General features: G+C 43.6%; 1 protein-coding gene across 1 annotated transcript in view; it reads left to right on the top strand.

The window, feature by feature from the left end:
- ALK (ALK receptor tyrosine kinase) overlaps positions 1 to 18405 on the top strand; it is a 750864-nt gene that overhangs the window by 167664 nt on the left and 564795 nt on the right. Inside the window, exon 2 of the mRNA XM_069768364.1 lies at positions 5653 to 5763. Coding sequence (XP_069624465.1) covers positions 5653 to 5763 — 111 coding nt within the window. The remainder of the gene's footprint in view (positions 1 to 5652; positions 5764 to 18405) is intronic.

Raw genomic sequence — 18405 nt, 5'->3', positions numbered from 1 at the left:
TCGAGTAGTGATGTCATCGCGACCCTTGTTACTATCTGTGTAAGGGATGTTAGATGCTGACAGGGGGATGATGGGAGAGGGAGCGTGACACTCCCTCTCCCATCAATGCGGTCAGCTGTATTGGCATCTAGCCAATACAGTTGCACTTGCACCTGCAAAGACGAGGGGGTCCACTGATGACACCGGGCCCCTCAGCCTGCTCAGGGGCTCCATAGCAGCCGGGTGCCAGTGACGGGAGATCGATTCTCCCTGCTCTGCCACAGAATGTATCTGCAACGGTGTGCTGCGCATGCTGATACAGTGACAGTAGCGTAGCTCAGGGTGGGCCCTCTCAGAGCACGGGGCCTGGTGCGATGTCCGCCCCATCTGCCCCCCTAACCCCGGTAGCTACGCTACTGATCCTAATCTTCTGGTTTTGAACAGGTGACCTGACCATTTCTTGCTAACTTGCTCCAACAGCCGACAGCTACTCCATGGACTCAACCCAGGGCCCCTGCGTAACTACATATCCCAGTACAGGGGATAAAGGGTGAAGTCCTGGGTTCCCATGGGACCTGATAGATGGACTGGTTAATGTAGCAGGCCTATTTAGAGCTGTTGGCGACAAAGATTAGAGCTACTTTACAAATCCAAGTTAAGTTTCTCTGATACAAAGCACTAGATACCCTGCACCTACATAGAGTTACATGATATACAGTGGGGCAAAAAAGTATTTAGTCAGTCAGCAATAGTGCAAGTTCCACCACTTAAAAAGATGAGAGGCGTCTGTAATTTACATCATAGGTAGACCTCAACTATGGTAGACAAACTGAGAAAAAAAAATCCAGAAAATCACATTGTCTGTTTTTTTAACATTTTATTTGCATATTATGGTGGAAAATAAGTATTTAGTCAGAAACAAACAATCAAGATTTCTGGCTCTCACAGACCTGTAACTTCTTCTTTAAGAGTCTCCTCTTTCCTCCACTCATTACCTGTAGTAATGGTGCCTGTTTAAACTTGTTATCAGTATAAAAAGACACCTGTGCACACCCTCAAACAGTCTGACTCCAAACTCCACTATGGTGAAGACCAAAGAGCTGTCAGAGGACACCAGAAACAAAATTGTAGCCCTGCACCAGGCTGGGAAGACTGAATCTGCAATAGCCAACCAGCTTGGAGTGAAGAAATCAACAGTGGGAGCAATAATTAGAAAATGGAAGACATACAAGACCACTGATAATCTCCCTCGATCTGGGGCTCCACACAAAATCCCACCCCGTGGGGTCAGAATGATCACAAGAACGGTGAGCAAAAATCCCAGAACCACGCGGGGGGACCTATTGAATGAAGTGCAGAGAGCTGGGACCAATGTAACAAGGCCTACCATAAGTAACACACTACGCCACCATGGACTCAGATCCTGCAGTGCCAGACGTGTCCCTCTGCTTAAGCCAGTACATGTCCGGGCCCGTCTGAAGTTTGCTAGAGAGCATTTGGATGATCCAGAGGAGTTTTGGGAGAATGTCCTATGGTCTGATGAAACCAAACTGGAACTGTTTGGTAGAAACACAACTTGTCGTGTTTGGAAGAAAAAGAATACTGAGTTGCATCCATCAAACACCATACCTACTGTAAAGCATGGTGGTGGAAACATCATGCTTTGGGGCTGTTTCTCTGCAAAGGGGCCAGGACGACTGATCCGGGTACATGAAAGAATGAATGGGGCCATGTATCGTGAGATTTTGAGTGCCAACCTCCTTCCATCAGCAAGGGCATTGAAGATGAAACGTGGCTGGGTCTTTCAACATGACAATGATCCAAAGCACACCGCCAGGGCAACGAAGGAGTGGCTTCGTAAGAAGCATTTCAAGGTCCTGGAGTGGCCTAGCCAGTCTCCAGATCTCAACCCTATAGAAAACCTTTGGAGGGAGTTGAAAGTCCGTGTTGCCAAGCGAAAAGCCAAAAACATCACTGCTCTAGAGGAGATCTGCATGGAGGAATGGGCAACATACCAACAACAGTGTGTGGCAACCTTGTGAAGACTTACAGAAAACGTTTGACCTCTGTCATTGCCAACAAAGGATATATTACAAAGTATTGAGATGAAATTTTGTTTCTGACCAAATACTTATTTTCCACCATAATATGCAAATAAAATGTTAAAAAAACAGACAATGTGATTTTCTGGATTTTTTTTTCTCAGTTTGTCTCCCATAGTTGAGGTCTACCTATGATGTAAATTACAGACGCCTCTCATCTTTTTAAGTGGTGGAACTTGCACTATTGCTGACTGACTAAATACTTTTTTGCCCCACTGTAAGTGCAGTGGCCACCGGGGGGCACTCGCAGCACACGCTCTATCATTGAGAGCAGTGCATGCAGTGAGCTCCCCCTGGTGGTGGCTCCAGGGGGGAAAATGTTGCTAAGTCTAGACAGGAAATTTGGATCATTCTGTCAATAAAGATATTGATGGCGTCAGAACGTGGATTTAAAGATGTGAATCTGGCACAGGGGGTTCAGGGACACTTCCATGTAAAGTCTGTGCTATGTGCAATGTCAGGTGTCTGATAGTAAGTGGAATATACGGGGTGGGCTGCGAAATCCAGAGCCCTTTGTCCTTTATCTATCAGAAGTGACCTACAGTAAAACTGTCTGCTGTCCATAGCAACCAATCAGACCACAGATTTAATTTTAGCATAGTAACCGGAGATCAGCTTTCATTTTACCATAGCAACCAGAAATCAGCTTTCATTTTACTATAGCAAACAGAAATCAGCTTTCATTTTACCATAGCAACCCGATATCCACTTTCATTTTACCATAGCAACCCGATATCTGCTTTCATTTTACCATAGCAACTGGAGATCAGCTTTCATTTTACCGTAGCAACCAATCAGCACTGAACTTTAATTTTACCCTAGCAACCAATCAGCATTCAGCTTTCATTATAGCCTAGCAACCAAGTAGCACTCAGCTCTGATCTTACCCTAGCAACCAATCAGCACTCAGCTTTCATTTTACCATAGCAACCTGAGATCAGCTTTCATTTTACCATCGCAACTGGAGATCAGCTTTCGTTTTACCATAGCAACTAGAAATCAGTTTTCATTTTACCATAGCAACCCGAGATCCACTTTCATTATACCATAGCAACTGGATATCAGCTTTCGTTTTACCCTAGCAACCAATCAGCACTCAGCTTTCGTTTTACCCTAGCAACCATTCAGCACTCAGCTTTCGCTTTACCCTAACAACCATTCAACACTCAGCTTTCATTTTACCATAGCAACCCGAGATCCACTTTCATTTTACCATAGCAACTGGAGATCAGCTATTGTTTTACCCTAGCAACTATTCAGCACTCAGCTTTCATTTTACCTCAGCTGTGTAAACATTGAGTGCGGCCTTCCATCCTGGCGTTCCTCTGCGGGGGGCAGTTGTGATGTGTGTGATAGTGGAGGCGATGTGCACCTAGGATCAGTCGCAGACACGCACCACGGCTCTGCTGGTCGGTGTCCGCACCTTCCCGCGTCAGTAATAAGACGAAAATCGGGTTAGGTGTGGAAGTGATGTAACTTCATAAATAAAAAGACACCTTGGTGTTTAGACGCCTGTCATGGCGCAGACATCCAGGAGAGGATTACGAGAAGCCCCAGGAAGGTGCAGTAAAAGTGGCCCCAGCCGTTACAGAACAAGATGGCGCCGTGTGTGGACGTCGTCACCTGACACCACAGCGTGACCGCAGTGCGGGGGTTACAGGCCCAGTTGTGATTGGCTGCTGGCTGTGATGGTGGACGCCATGCGGACCGGTTGCATCCTGTGATGAGGCGCGACCCTATATATCCGGGTGTGACCTCACACAACACAAGCAGCACCATCATCCCCGACGGTGGGTGTGGGGGTCCAGTATTCCTACATGACAGTGTGACCTACATGGACGTCTCTAGTAATTCTGCGTACAGATCTGTGATCACGCAGGACGATCATAGGACGCAGTGGCGTACGGACCCGACAGTAACTGTCAGCAAGAACTGGGCGTCTGTGCATTGTGGCCCGCACTGTACAAAATCCCAGTCTCCGCTGGTCAGTGGTGTATACCGTATACTGCATCTGGCTTCTTACTAAACCGTCACAAATTGTAAAGGCCATAAGATAAAATTTTACTGACTTTGAGTGATAAATTTCATGTTATCAGATTGAAGGACACTGCATTATCCATTTATTGAGATTGATTCACTGTCCTCTGTGGGCATATAAAACACATCAGAAAGGTCAAATAATAAGGATTGTGATCCAAAGCCAAAAACCAACTACTTAGAGGATTACACTACTCATTTCTTAAAGGTAAACTCCAAATTCCATTTTGTAATTTGTAGTCTTAAAATATATTGCATCCTGTATTATACTCCAGAGCTGCACTCACTATTCTGCTGGTGCAGTCACTGTGTACATACATTACATTACTGATCCTGAGTTACATCCTGTATTATACTCCAGAGCTGCACTCACTATTCTGCTGGTGCAGTCACTGTGTACATACATTACATTACTGATCCTGAGTTACATCCTGTATTATACTGCAGAGCTGCACTCACTATTCTGCTGGTGCAGTCACTGTGTACATACACTACATTACTGATCCTGAGTTACATCCTGTATTATACTCCAGAGCTGCACTCACTATTCTGCTGGTGCAGTCACTGTGTACATACATTACTGATCCTGAGTTACATCCTGTATTATACCCCAGAGCTGCACTCACTATTCTGCTGGTGCAGTCACTGTGTACATACATTACATTACTGATCCTGAGTTATATCCTGTATTATACTCCAGAGCTGCACTCACTATTGTGCTGGTGCAGTCACTGTGTACATACATTACATTACTGATCCTGAGTTACATCCTGTATTATACTCCAGAGCTGCACTCACTATTCTGCTGGTGCAGTCACTGTGTACATACATTACTGATCCTGAGTTACATCCTGTATTATACCCCAGAGCTGCACTCACTATTCTGCTGGTGCAGTCACTGTGTACATACATTACATTACTGATCCTGAGTTACATCCTGTATTATACCCCAGAGCTGTACTCACTATTCTGCTGGTGCAGTCACTGTGTACATACATTACATTACTGATCCTGAGTTACATCCTGTATTATACTCCAGAGCTGCACTCACTATTCTGCTGGTGCAGTCACTGTGTACATACATTACATTACTGATCCTGAGTTACATCCTGTATTATACTCCAGAGCTGCACTCACTATTCTGCTGGTGCAGTCACTGTGTACATACATTACATTACTGATCCTGAGTTACATCCTGTATTATACTCCAGAGCTGCACTCACTATTCTGCTGGTGCAGTCACTGTGTACATACATTACATTACTGATCCTGAGTTACATCCTGTATTATACTCCAGAGCTGCACTCACTATTCTGCTGGTGCAGTCACTGTGTACATACATTACATTACTGATCCTGTACTGATCCTGAGGTACATCCTGTATACTCCAGAGCTCTGTGCAGACCCTGAACCCGCAGGCAATGATTAGGGATGTTAGCTCTGTATCAGCAGTATGATGATCTCAGCTCCAGAGCAAATAATACCTTTGTATCAAATAGGAATGATTTGATGGTCATGTTTTTGTCTGTTCCAGGCTTTCATTATGTGAAGAGCTCGTCTAGTAATCCTCTGAACTTTTACACTTGGAATATTTCCTGGATTATGAGGGAAGTGTTTTCATACAATGGCGCCAGACCCAAGCACGGTAAGTGCCGCACAGAGACTTACTGCCTATGGGGAGGGTGATGCAGGTATGTTTGTGGCAGGGGACATGTAGGCTAGGCTTTATGTGGGGATTATCAATCAATATGATCAGAGATAGTTCTGTTATTGAAACATGATCATTATAAAGTGTTCAATCCACTGGGTCTGATCTGCTGGTGATCACAGGATTGAGATGATGGCGGTAATCAGATAGGAGGAAATCTTCATTATGGCAGGGGTGCATGTGTGTTGATAGATAGATGATAGATAGATAATAGATAATAGATAGATAATAGATCAATAATAGATAATAGATAGATAGATAATAGATAGATAGATAGATAATAGATAGATAGATAGATAATAGATAGCTAATAGATCGATGATAGATTGATGATAGATAGATAATAGATATATAGATAGATAATAGATAGATAATAGATAGATAATAGGTAGATATATAATAGATAGATAATAGATAATAGATAGATAATAGATCAATAATAGATAGATGATAGATAGATAATAGATAGATAATAGATAGATAGATAATAGATCAATAATAGATAGATGATAGATAGGTAATAGATAGATAGATAGATAATAGATAGATAATAGATAGATAATAGATCAATAATAGATAGATAATATATCGATGATAGATAGATGATAGATAGATAATAGATAGATAGATAGATAATAGATAGATAATAGATATATAGATAGATAATTAGATAGATAGATAATAGATGGATAATAGATAGATAGATAGATAGATAGATAGATAGATAGATAGAAAAAAAGCCAACCAGCACTCCTAATGTGAACACGTGCAAGCTGCAAACTGCAATATAGATAAAAAAGAACACAGCAGCACATGTACATGAATCTAGGCCATGTGAAAACACAGACAAATATTCAATATGAATTATACTTCTCAAAAATATTTTTTTCACAAATTTTTTTCAAATTTTTTTTTTCATAAAACTTACAGTAATCGATGAAATGAAGCTGGTGGCCCAAAAGTGGCATGTATGGTAGAGTAGGACCCATTAGAAGGAGATCACCTTGCCGTGGTTAATGGGCACACATGAATTGGCCAATTTATGCGCTAAGAATCTTCATTTCATCAAGTATAATTCATATTGAATATTTGTGTTTTCACGTGGCCTAGATTCATGTACATGTGCTGCTGTTCTTTTTTTATCTATATTGCAGTTTGCAGCTTGCACGTGTTCACATTAGGAGTGCTGGTTGTTTTGTTTTTTTCTCTATTTAGTTATTGGATGTTGGCTGCATCCAGACTGATCTTTGCGCTCCTCCCATTGACCTTGCAGGTGGTGGTAATCAACTCTACCTGCCCAGATATTGTAGGTTTAGCCCAGAGTGACATGTTTTGTCCAGAGTTGTAGGCTGGTGGCCCAAAAGTGGCATGTATGGTAGAGTAGGACCCATCAGAAGGAGATCACCTTGCCGTGGTTGATGGGCAAACATGAATTGGCCAATTTATGCGCTAGGAATCTTCATTTCATCTATTACTGTAAGTTTTATGAAAACAAAATTTTGAAGAATTTTTTTGAAAAAATGTTTTTGAGAAGTATAATCCATATTAAATATTTGTCTGTGTTTTCACATGGCCTAGATTCATGTACATGTGCTGCTGTGTTCTTTTTTATCTAGATAGATAGATAGATAGATAGATAAATAGATAGATAAATAGATAGATAGATGATAGATAGATAGATAGATAATAGATAATAGATAGATAGATAGATAGATGATAGATAGATAGATAATAGATAATAGATAGATAGATAGATAAATAGATAGATAAATAGATAGATAAATAGATAGATAGATAGATGATAGATAGATAGATAGATAGATAGATAGATAGATAGATAGATAGATAATAGATAGGTAGTGAGAATGCTACGTAGCGGACCGGCCCCGTGGCCCCCAGTCGCCTTCCCATGATTCTTTGCTGTCTGCATCCTAATAATCTGCTGACAGCAGGAAGCAATAATGTAGTAAAATGTTGATGACTGGGATTGCAGCTCCGGAGTGATGAACGTTTCTCTCTGAAGCTCATTATCTCATCCTGAGGTGTTTACCTATAAAACTGAATCGATGAATAAATCGTTTCGGTTTTATGTCAGACAAACCCGCGGTGGATCAGATACCGCAGTCTGTAGATTAGGCAGTAGTTAGTCTGATGTTGGGGGTTGTACCATTTCTCTCTATAGATATTGGGGGCTGTCATCCCACGTTATCACCTGAGCCTAATAAAGGTCGCAAGAAGAATTTATGTAAATTTACAGATGCAAAAATCCTTACCATGTGATATATCTCTGCTTGCTGGCAGTGAATTGGAACCACATTGCTTTTCTCCCATACTTGTATGTACACAGGGCTTTGATGAGGACTCTCATCATTTTGCCATAGTATAGAAGTGGCTACAGAGAGCGTCTCTGCGTCCGGAGGACCCGGCACATCCGTACTTTATGCTGACATCCCAATAAAACCTGTGCAATACTCCATTTCCCCTGCAGAGGCGCTGCAGGATAAACAGACACTTGCGGCAGGTTTTTGCCACAGGTTATATCTGATCGTCATGGTCCAATTAGTAGGACGGACTGACTGTGTACACTGGTAACTGGGAACGATATGTGTCTGCCCCGGTTACAAGGGAAAGCAGAAATAACGATAAAAAAAGTAATTGTAAAAGAAAGAATGAAAAAAAAAAATTCATGCAAAACAATAGAAACAAAAAAGAGACAATCTCTGATGACACAAAACTATATTACCATTATAAAATGATTGCAATGGAAAGAGTAACGCAGTATTAGACCGGGGTCACACCTAACGTATCAAAATACGGCCCGTTACGATATGCAAAAAAGTTCCTGAACAGTGATCCGTATTCAATGCGAGGATGCGATTTTTTTCTCCAAAAATTATCCGTATGGCATCCGTACGGCGAGATTTTCTCTCCGGCTTGCAAAATGAACATAGAATGGATCCATGGGCTCAAATATTCGTGAAAACATATATATACAGTCTATCTACTATATAATTGTCTAAGGGTCACTTCCATCTGTCTGTCTGTCCTTCTGTCACAGTTATTCATTCGCTGATTGGTCTCGCCAGCTGCCTGTCATGGCTGCAGCGACCAATCAGCGACGGGCACAGTCCGGAAGAAAATGGTCGCTCCTTCCTCCCCGCAGTCAGTGCCTGTCACCCGCATACTCCCCTCCGGTCACCGCTAACACAGGGTTAATGCCGGTGGTAACGGACCGCGTTATGCCGCGGGGTAACGCACTCCGTTACCGCCGCTATTAACCCTGTGTGTCCCCAACTTTTTACTATTGATGCTGCCTATGCTGCATCAATAGTAAAAAATGTAATGTTAAAAATAATAATAAAAAAAAACCTGCTATACTCACCTTCCGTAGTCGCTCGCGCCGGCCGCAATCTTCCGTTGCAGGTTCCGGTGGCAAAGATGGTATGGGAGAAGGACCTGCCATGACGTCACGGTCATGTGACCGCGACGTCATCACAGGTCCTGTACTCATACCAACCCTGGGACCGGAAGCTGCCATGGACTACAAGGGGCCCTCTGAAAGGTGAGTATATGTATATTTTTTTAACCTGTGACAAACCTGGCTGGGCAATATACTATGTGACTGGCCAATATACTACGTGGCTCTGTGCTGTATACTACATCACTGGGCAATATATTACATAACTGGGCAATATACTACGTAACTGGCCAATATATTACGTGGCTCTGTGCTGTATACTACGTCACTGGGCAATATACTACGTCACTGGGCAATATACTACGTCACTGGGCAATATACTACGTACAGTAACTGGGCAATATACTACGTACAGTAACTGGGCAATATACTACGTACAGTAACTGGGCAATATACTACGTGGCTGTGCAATATACTACGTTGCTGGGCAATATACTACATGGCTGGGCAATATACTACGTGGCTGGGCAATATACTACGTGGCTGGGCAATATACTACATGGCTGGGCAATATACTACGTGGCTGGGCAATATACTACGTGGTTGGGCAATATACTACGCGACTGGGCAATATACTACATGACTGGGCAATATACTACGTGGCTGGGCAATATACTACGTGGCTGGGCAATATACTACGTGGTTGGGCAATATACTACGTGACTGGGCAATATACTACGTGACTGGGCAATATACTACGTAACTGGGCAATATACTACGTGGCTGGGCAATATACTATGTGGCTGGGCAATATACTACGTCGCTGGGCAATATACTACGTGGCTGGGCAATATACTACGTGATTGGGCAATATACTACGTGACTGGGCAATATACTACGTGACTGGGCAATATACTACGTAACTGGGCAATATACTACGTGGCTGGGCAATATACTATGTGGCTGGGCAATATACTACGTCGCTGGGCAATATACTATGTGGCTGGGCAATATACTACGTAGCTGGGCAATATACTACGTGGCTGGGCAATATACTACGTGGCTGGGCAATATACTACGTGGTTGGGCAATATACTACGTGACTGGGCAATATACTACGTGGCTGGGCAATATACTACGTGGCTGGGCAATATACTATGTGGCTGGGAAATATACTATGTGGACATGCATATTCTAGAATACCCGATGCGTTAGAATCATGCCATCATCTAGTATATATATACAGTATGTCAGCGAGACACATATACTGTATACATATATTTGTATTTCATACAGCGCTAGATAGCAGAAAAGCTGATAATTCAATTGCCGGCTTTTCCTATCTCCTTATCAAACCCGACAGGATATGAGACATGGTTACATACAGTAAACCATTTCATATCCCTTCTTTTTTTACATATTCCTCACTTATAATGTTATTAGTGTGTGTGTGCAAAATTTCGGAGCTCTAGGTGTTAAAATAAAGGGTTAAATCATGGAAAAAACTGGCGTGGGCTCCCCGTCAATTTTCTCCGCCAGAGTGGGAAAGCCAGTGACTGAGGGCAGATATTAATAGCCTGGAGGGGGTCCATGGTTATAGCCCCCCCCCCCCCCCGGCTAAAAACATCTGCCCCCAGCCACCTCAGAAAAGGCACATCTGTAAGATTCGCCAATTCTGGCACTTAGCCACTCTCTTCCCACTCCAGAGTAGTGGTGGGATATGGGGTAATGAAGGGTTAATGTCACCTTGCTAATGTAAGGTGACATTAAGCCAGGTTAATAATGGAGAGGCATCAATAAGACAGAATAAGATAACTTAGCTTTCAAGCTTCTTCTGCAAGCTCCACACAGCAGAAGATATGGAAAAAGGACCTCAAGCAGCTGATACACGCTGGCACCAGAGAGTTCCCAACTCCTCGGCTGGTTTCCAGAGAAAAAATTTCTATCACCAAAAGTCATCTGACACGTTAGGTGACCATTTAAAGGATGGTGAGAGAAGTCATCACCCACATCAGCTGACTAGCAAGACAGCAGCTGCCAGCATGAAAACTGACATTAACCCTTGCTGGCCTGAAAGGAAAAAACTACATTTAAATTATAGCAGAACCAGAGCTGCCACGAATCCAAACATGAATGGTGACACTGTTTTCATAGATTGATAGCAGCAGTTAACTGGTTAACAGCAGTGGGCTGAGCTCGGCACCACCCGCTGCTGTTAGAGGCAGATGATGGTTGAATAGCACAGCCATCAGCTTCCGGAACAGGGACCTGACATATGAAGTATCTGCTTGTCAATTGTCGAGAAGTGATTAAAAATACTCTCTGTGTACAGGCAGAATTTATAACTTTTTTGCCTAGGACACCAGCCACCTCTGCAGTCTGTCATCCGTAAGTCCTTAACTTAATTTTAGCCCATATCCCTTTAAGTGTTGTGCTTTACTGCACTGTAGTAAAGCGCAGACCGGAGATATCTCTGCAGGTTTATGACAGGAGCAGGAGTTGTTCTTCGACACCTGAATCAAAGCGATACTTAGCAGTCGGTGAGTAAATGTGGAGAGAACATTGCGCTGTTAATATACTCACACTCCGAAATTACATTGTGGAAATAAAGACGTAAAATGCGACATGTTCTCCGGCTAATGTCCCATCCTCCGCACCCGAACATTCCCATAATAATCAAGCCCGGCTCGTAATGACCGAGAAACTCTCCCTCCATCCCGGAGTTTTTAAATCAAACATTATGTCTTCTGCGGAGAGCGCGTTATCAAAATTCGCCATAAAATGACAGATTTAATTTTGCTTGGCTTGGAGGCAATGAGTTTCAGGCGTGATGAATATATTTCCACGATGCAACTAAACAGAATCACAAAGTGCTCCGCCGCGCTCCTCCGAACTGTAGGAATGGCCGCACATGTAGTGAAGACCACTCATGTTACTATAAGGGTCTTGCTAAGACCTGAGACCACCAGAGTGCATGAGCTCAGGGTTGTCTGCACATTATGAGGGTCCTCTAAAGGTAAGCCCACACAGAGTAATCTATTTCATGTGTTTATTTCTGTTAATGTTGATGATTATGGCTTAGGCTTCTTTCACACTTCCGTTTTTACAATCTGCACCTGATCCGTCAAAATGCTGAAATAATGGATCCTGTGCAAATTGTAAAAAACGGGTGCACTGGACCCGTTTTTCTGATGGACCCATCGAGGCTATGTGCACCTGTTGTGTATGCGTCTTCGCAGCGGTTTTCCGCTGCAAAAACGCATACACAACACAACCCAGGTTAAAAATAATAAAAAAAATAAAAAATCACAATATTCTTACCTTCCGGCGTCCCGCGCAGCGTTACCGATGCTCATGATGCTCCCGGCAGCTGGCGTTCCCAGTAATGCCTTGCGTGCAATGACCTCTGATCACGTAGCGGTCTCGCGAGACCGCGACGTCATCGGGTCATTTCGCAATGCATTACTGGGAACGCCAGCTGCCGGGAGCATCATGAGCATCGGTAACGCTGCGCGGGACGCCGGAAGGTAAGAATATTGCGATTTTTTTATTTTTTTTATTATTTTTAACATTATATCTTGTTACTATTGATGCTGCATAGGCAGCATCAATAGTAAAGAGAGAGAGAGTGAGTGAGAGAGAATTTCCCTAACTGGAAATTCTTCCACGCATGCTCAGTTTCAAAAACGGAACCCGTCGCTGGATTCCTGCTTTTGACAGTCAGTGACGGATCCTGCGCCCATAGGCTTCCATTATAGCCAACGACAGGCAGCGCAGGATCTGTCGCTGAGTGATTTTCCAATGTGCACAAAAAATGTTCCTCTGAACGTTTTCTCTGCCAGACGGACAGCGATTTTCCGACGGATATAGTGCACGACGGATGAAATGGAAGGCCATAGGTCAGGGGTGTCAAACTGCATTCCTTGAGGGCTGCAAACAGGTCATGTTTTCAGGATTTCCTTGTACTGCACAGGTGATAATTTAATCACCTACACAAATAATGAGTTGGTGATTAAATTATCACCTGTGCAGTACAAGGAAATCCTGAAAACATGACCTGTTTGCAGCCCTCGAGGAATGCAGTTTGACACCCCTGCTATAGGTCACAATCCTTTGCTAATGCAAGTCTATGGTTAAAAACAGAATCCAGCAGAAAAATTTACTGGATCCTGTTTTTTCAAAAATCTACGGATTTCGAAGGGAGCTAAAAGATGTAATGTGAAAGAGACCTTACAGCCAATGAAAACCCAAAAGTCATTATCAATAAATTAAAATACTGTAGAACACCAGCGGGAAAAATGATTTTATAATCTGAAATATTGTCCTACTGAAATGTATGATCAGTAAATGCACTCAATACTTGGTCGTGGCCCCTTTGGCATCAATTACTGCATCAATGCGGCGTGGCATGGAGGGGATCAGCCTGTGGCGCTGCTGAGAGGTTATGGAAGCCCAGGTTGCTTTGATAGCAGCCTTCAGCTCATCTGCATTGTTGGGTCTGGTGTCTCATCTTCCTCTTGACAACACTCCATAGATTCTCTATAGGGTTAAGGTCAGACGAGTTTGCTGCCAATCACGCCCAGTGATACTGTTGTTTTTACACCAGGTATTGGTACTTTTGGCAGTGTGGACCGGGGCCAAGTCTTGCTGGAGAATTACATTTCCGTCTCCAAAAAGCTTGTCGGCAGAGGGAAGCATAAAGTTCTCTAAAATGTCCTGGTAGACGGCTGCGCTGACTTTGGTCTTGATAAAACACTGCGGACCTACACCAGCAGATGACATGGCTCCCCAAACCATCACTGATTGTGGAGACTTCACACCAGACCTCCAGCAGCTTGGATTGTGGCCTCCACTCTTCCTCCAGACTCTGGGACCTGGATTTCCAAATGAAATGCAAAATTTACTTTCATCTGAACACAACCCCTTGGACCACTGACAACAGTCCGGTTCTGTTTCTCCTTGGCCCAGGTAAGACGCTTCTGGCATTGTCTATTGGTCATGAGTGGCTGACACAAGGAATGTGACACTTGTAGCCCATGTCCTGGAGACGTCTGTGTGTGGAGGCTCTTGAAGCAATGACTACAGCAGCAGTCCACTCTTTGTGAATCTCCCCCACATTACTGAATGGCCTTTTCTTAACAATCCTTCCAAGGCTGCGGTTATCCCGGTTGCTTGTGCACCTTTTTCTACCACACTTTTTCATTCCACTCAACTTTCCACTAATATTCTTGGATACAGCACTCTGTGAACAGCCGGCTTCTTTAGCAAGGACCTTTTGTGGCTTCCCCTCCTTGTGGAGTGTGTCAGTGATGCCTTCTGGACATCTGTCAGGTCAGCAGTCTTCCCCATGATTGTGGAGCTACTGAAACAGACTAAGAGACCTTTATAAACACTTAGGAGCCTTTGCAGGTGTTTTCTGTTAATTATTCTAATCTACTGAGATAATGACTTTTGGGTTTTCATTGGCTGTAAGCCATAATCATCAACATTACCAGAAATAAACACGTGAAATAGATCACTCTGTCTGTAATGACTCTATAGAATATATGAGTTTCACATTTTGTATTGAAGAACTGAAATAAATTAACTTATTGATGATATTCAAATTTTTGGGAGAAGCACCTCTACAGGTGAGGTGGATCCTCAAAGCCCAAGGTCCGGGTGGACATACAAACCACGGGCGTCAGTGCAGCAGGCAGTTGAGGCACGCAGCAAACAGGTAGCAGAGGTCCTGTGTAGACTGCAGACAGACAGGAGTCTGGAAGACCACAGACAGGTAGCAGAGGTCCTGCAGACTTCAGAGAGATAGCAGAGGTCCTGGAGGCCACAGACAGGTAGCAAAAGTCATGGAGGCTGCAGAAAGATAGCAGCGGTCCTGAAAGCCGCAGACTGGTACTGAGCAGGTTATGGTGATTAACCCCTTTACGACTTTGGGGATTTCCATTTTGCATTTCTGTTTTTTTCTCCCCTTCATCCCAGTGCCATACTTTTTGTAATTTTTTGGTCAATATGGCCATGTGACAGCTTGTTTCTTGCAGGACTAGTTGTATTTTTGAACTACACCATTGGTTTTACCAAACATGTGTAGGTTCTGTTTTATTTAAGTGGTGGAAAAAAAAATCCAAATCTGCAAAAAAAAAAAAAAAATGGCATCATTTTTTGAAACCCATAGCTTCTCCATTTTTGTGATCTGGGGCTGGGTGAGGGCTTATTTTTTGTGCACCGAGCTGACGTTTTTATTCATACCAGTTTTGGGGTAGATATGATGTTTTGATCTCCTGTTATTGCATTTTATTGCAATGATGTGTCGACCCAAAAAAACTTAATTCTGGCGTTTTAATTTTTTTTCTCATTACGCTGTTTACCGATAGGATTAATTTTTTTCTATATATTGATAGATCAGACATTTCTGAACCTGGTAATACCAAATATATGTATTTTTCATTGTTCTTTTTTTTTTAATGGGGCGATTGAGGGGTGATTTGAACTTTTATTTTTTTTTATAAATTTTTAATAACTTTTTTTTTACTTTTTACTGACTTCAATAGTCTCCATGGGAGACTAGAAGCTGCAATCGTCTGATTGCTTGTGCTACACAGAGCAGGGTTTCAGCCTTGCTATATGTAGCTAAATAGCGCCGGCCGCAGAGCAATCCGGCAATGACAACCACAGGGGTCTCCTGCAGACCCTGACTTGTCCTTGTAGTCCAATAGCTGATCATCGTGCACATTTTCACCTGCTCTGGAGGTGGTAGTGGCCCCCTTACCGCTCGGGCTCCTGTGAGGATGGCATGCCCACCCTGCCTACAGATAAAACTGATCTTCAGATTGTTGGTTGAAGCTTCGTATTTACCATCTATGTAGCTCTTCTCCCCATATAATGAGTTTATCGGGCGCCTCTTCCTGCTCTGGGGATGTCTGTGCCTTATAGCCCTGGCATTGGTAATTAGGTGTAACATTCTGATAGGAACCGTAATGATTTGCGCAGATTGTCACCCGGTTAGCGAGGACTTTTTTACGCACTCGGATTTCTAAAGAAAGAAATGTACAGTATTAAAAATAATGAATTAAAAACTGTAAAAAATGAAATCCGAAATCTACAGCGAGTCTATGAAGGAAGACTGCTTAATGTCCCCGCGAGACTCCAGAGAGAGGTGGAGAGAATCCCGGCAAATGTCGGGAAATTCCACAAATCGCAATCTCCCATATTACAGCTATGGTTTAATCTCCTTTATCTGGGTGATGGTGGGAGATTTGCACTCGTGATTCTCCCCTAAAATCAAGGCTATGAGCAGCTCACCGTTGTTTACTTCTCATATCATTAGAATGATCCCCGGAGAGTTACAACAAGTGGAGGGGCACACTGAGCAAAATGCAAGGCAGTCCTGGTAGAACTTGAGGCAAAGAAGCCAAATATATACCCTATTAAGGATTGCCGTTGTAGCGCTATGGCCGGCGCACCTGTCCTAAACCCGAATCCCAGGTCCAGGTGTTTTGCGATTGTCCTGAATCCGAATCCCTGGTCCTGCTGTTGCGATTGTCCTGAACCCAAATCCCTGGTCCTGGTGTTGCGATTGTCCTGAACCCAAATCCCTGGTCCTGGTGTTGCGAATTTCCTGAACCCAAATCCCTGGTCATGGTGTTGCGAATGTCCTGAACCCAAATCCCTGGTCATGGTGTTGCGAATGTCCTGAACCCAAATCCCTGGTCATGGTGTTGCGAATGTCCTGAACCCAAATCCCTGGTCATGGTGTTGCGAATGTCCTGAACCCAAATCCCTGGTCATTGTGTTGTGATTGTCCTGAACCCAAATCCCTGGTCATGGTGTTGTGATTGTCCTGAACCCAAATCTCTGGCCTTGGTGTTTCAATTGTCCTGATCCCAAATCTCTGGCCTTGGTGTTGCGATTGTCCTGAACCCAAATCCCTGGTCCTGGTGTTTCAATTGTCCTGATCACAAATCCCTGGTCCTGGTCTTGCAATTGTCCTGAATCCGAATCCCTGGTCCTGGTGTTGCAATTGTCCTGAATCCGAATCCCTGGTCCTGGTGTTGCGATTGTCCTGAATCCGAATCCCTGGTCCTGGTGTTGCGATTGTCCTGAATCCGAATTCCTGGTCCTGGTGTTGCAAGTGTCCTGAACTCGAATCCCTGTTCCCAGTGCGGTCAGTGACTGAATGCTGTCCCCTGGTCCTGGTGTGACCAACCCTGAAATCCAAAGTCCCCTGGTCCCAGAGCGGCCAGTTCCTGAATATTGCCCCCTGGGTCGAATGCAACCAGTCCCTGATCCAGTATCTTAGACCGGTGTGTCTGAACGTAGCCCTAGTCAGTGTCAGTGAACCTGACCGAGGGATCAACAGCTGCAGTAGTGGGATTTTCCTTAGGAGTGGCATCTGTTGGCTTCCTGCAGCCCAGTCTGTCTACACCATCGGGAGCCCCGGTGAACACCTTAGCTATACCCCTTCCTAGGCAGGCCCGCTCCCATGACACAGTAGGTCCACAAATCCATTTGCACCACCATTGGGAGTAACAGCCTTTCAGTAGAGTTGGTCTTGCTTTCAAAATCACCATTTTAGACCAAAAAGCAGGTTCTGTAGCTCAAGACAGATGTCAAACAGAAATGGGAAATGCATCATATGTCCTGCAGGGGCAGTGTAGAGATATTAAATACTTGATCCCAGGATCCCCCACAGATCACAGTCGATCGCTGGTATTCCCAGCAGACAGAGGAGCGAGGAGGATTTCTGCTGCACTCAGTTGCTTACAGAAAGAGGCAGCTTTCAAAAAAGGTGTATGAAAATGAGATGGAGAAATGGCTGATTTTCTGGGGCACACAAATAATTATTTAGATATAATCTCAAGCGTTCTCATTGCAATATGGGACAAGATGGAATGAGGAGAGGAGAAGATTAAGGGGGAATTGAAGGCACTCTGTTGTGTGTTTTCTACATTTATGTTACTTTTTGATCTGTGATTCCCATCTGGAACATTTATGGCATATCCACGGGACCTGCAGCTATCACAAGACTATGGTTCTCACTATTAACTTGTATGGAAGTTCTGAGAATTACAGAGAAAGAGCATATGGCAATTGTACTGAACACTCGTATCAATCAATAGAGTTGCACATGCTCTCCTTATGGAGGTGCTCGGCATGGCCACTTT

Source organism: Ranitomeya imitator, chromosome 5, assembly GCF_032444005.1.
Source record: "Ranitomeya imitator isolate aRanImi1 chromosome 5, aRanImi1.pri, whole genome shotgun sequence".
Classification (NCBI taxonomy): Eukaryota; Metazoa; Chordata; class Amphibia; order Anura; family Dendrobatidae; genus Ranitomeya; species Ranitomeya imitator.
Note: the sequence above shows the minus strand (reverse complement) of the source record. Positions and strands in the feature narration are given on the sequence as shown.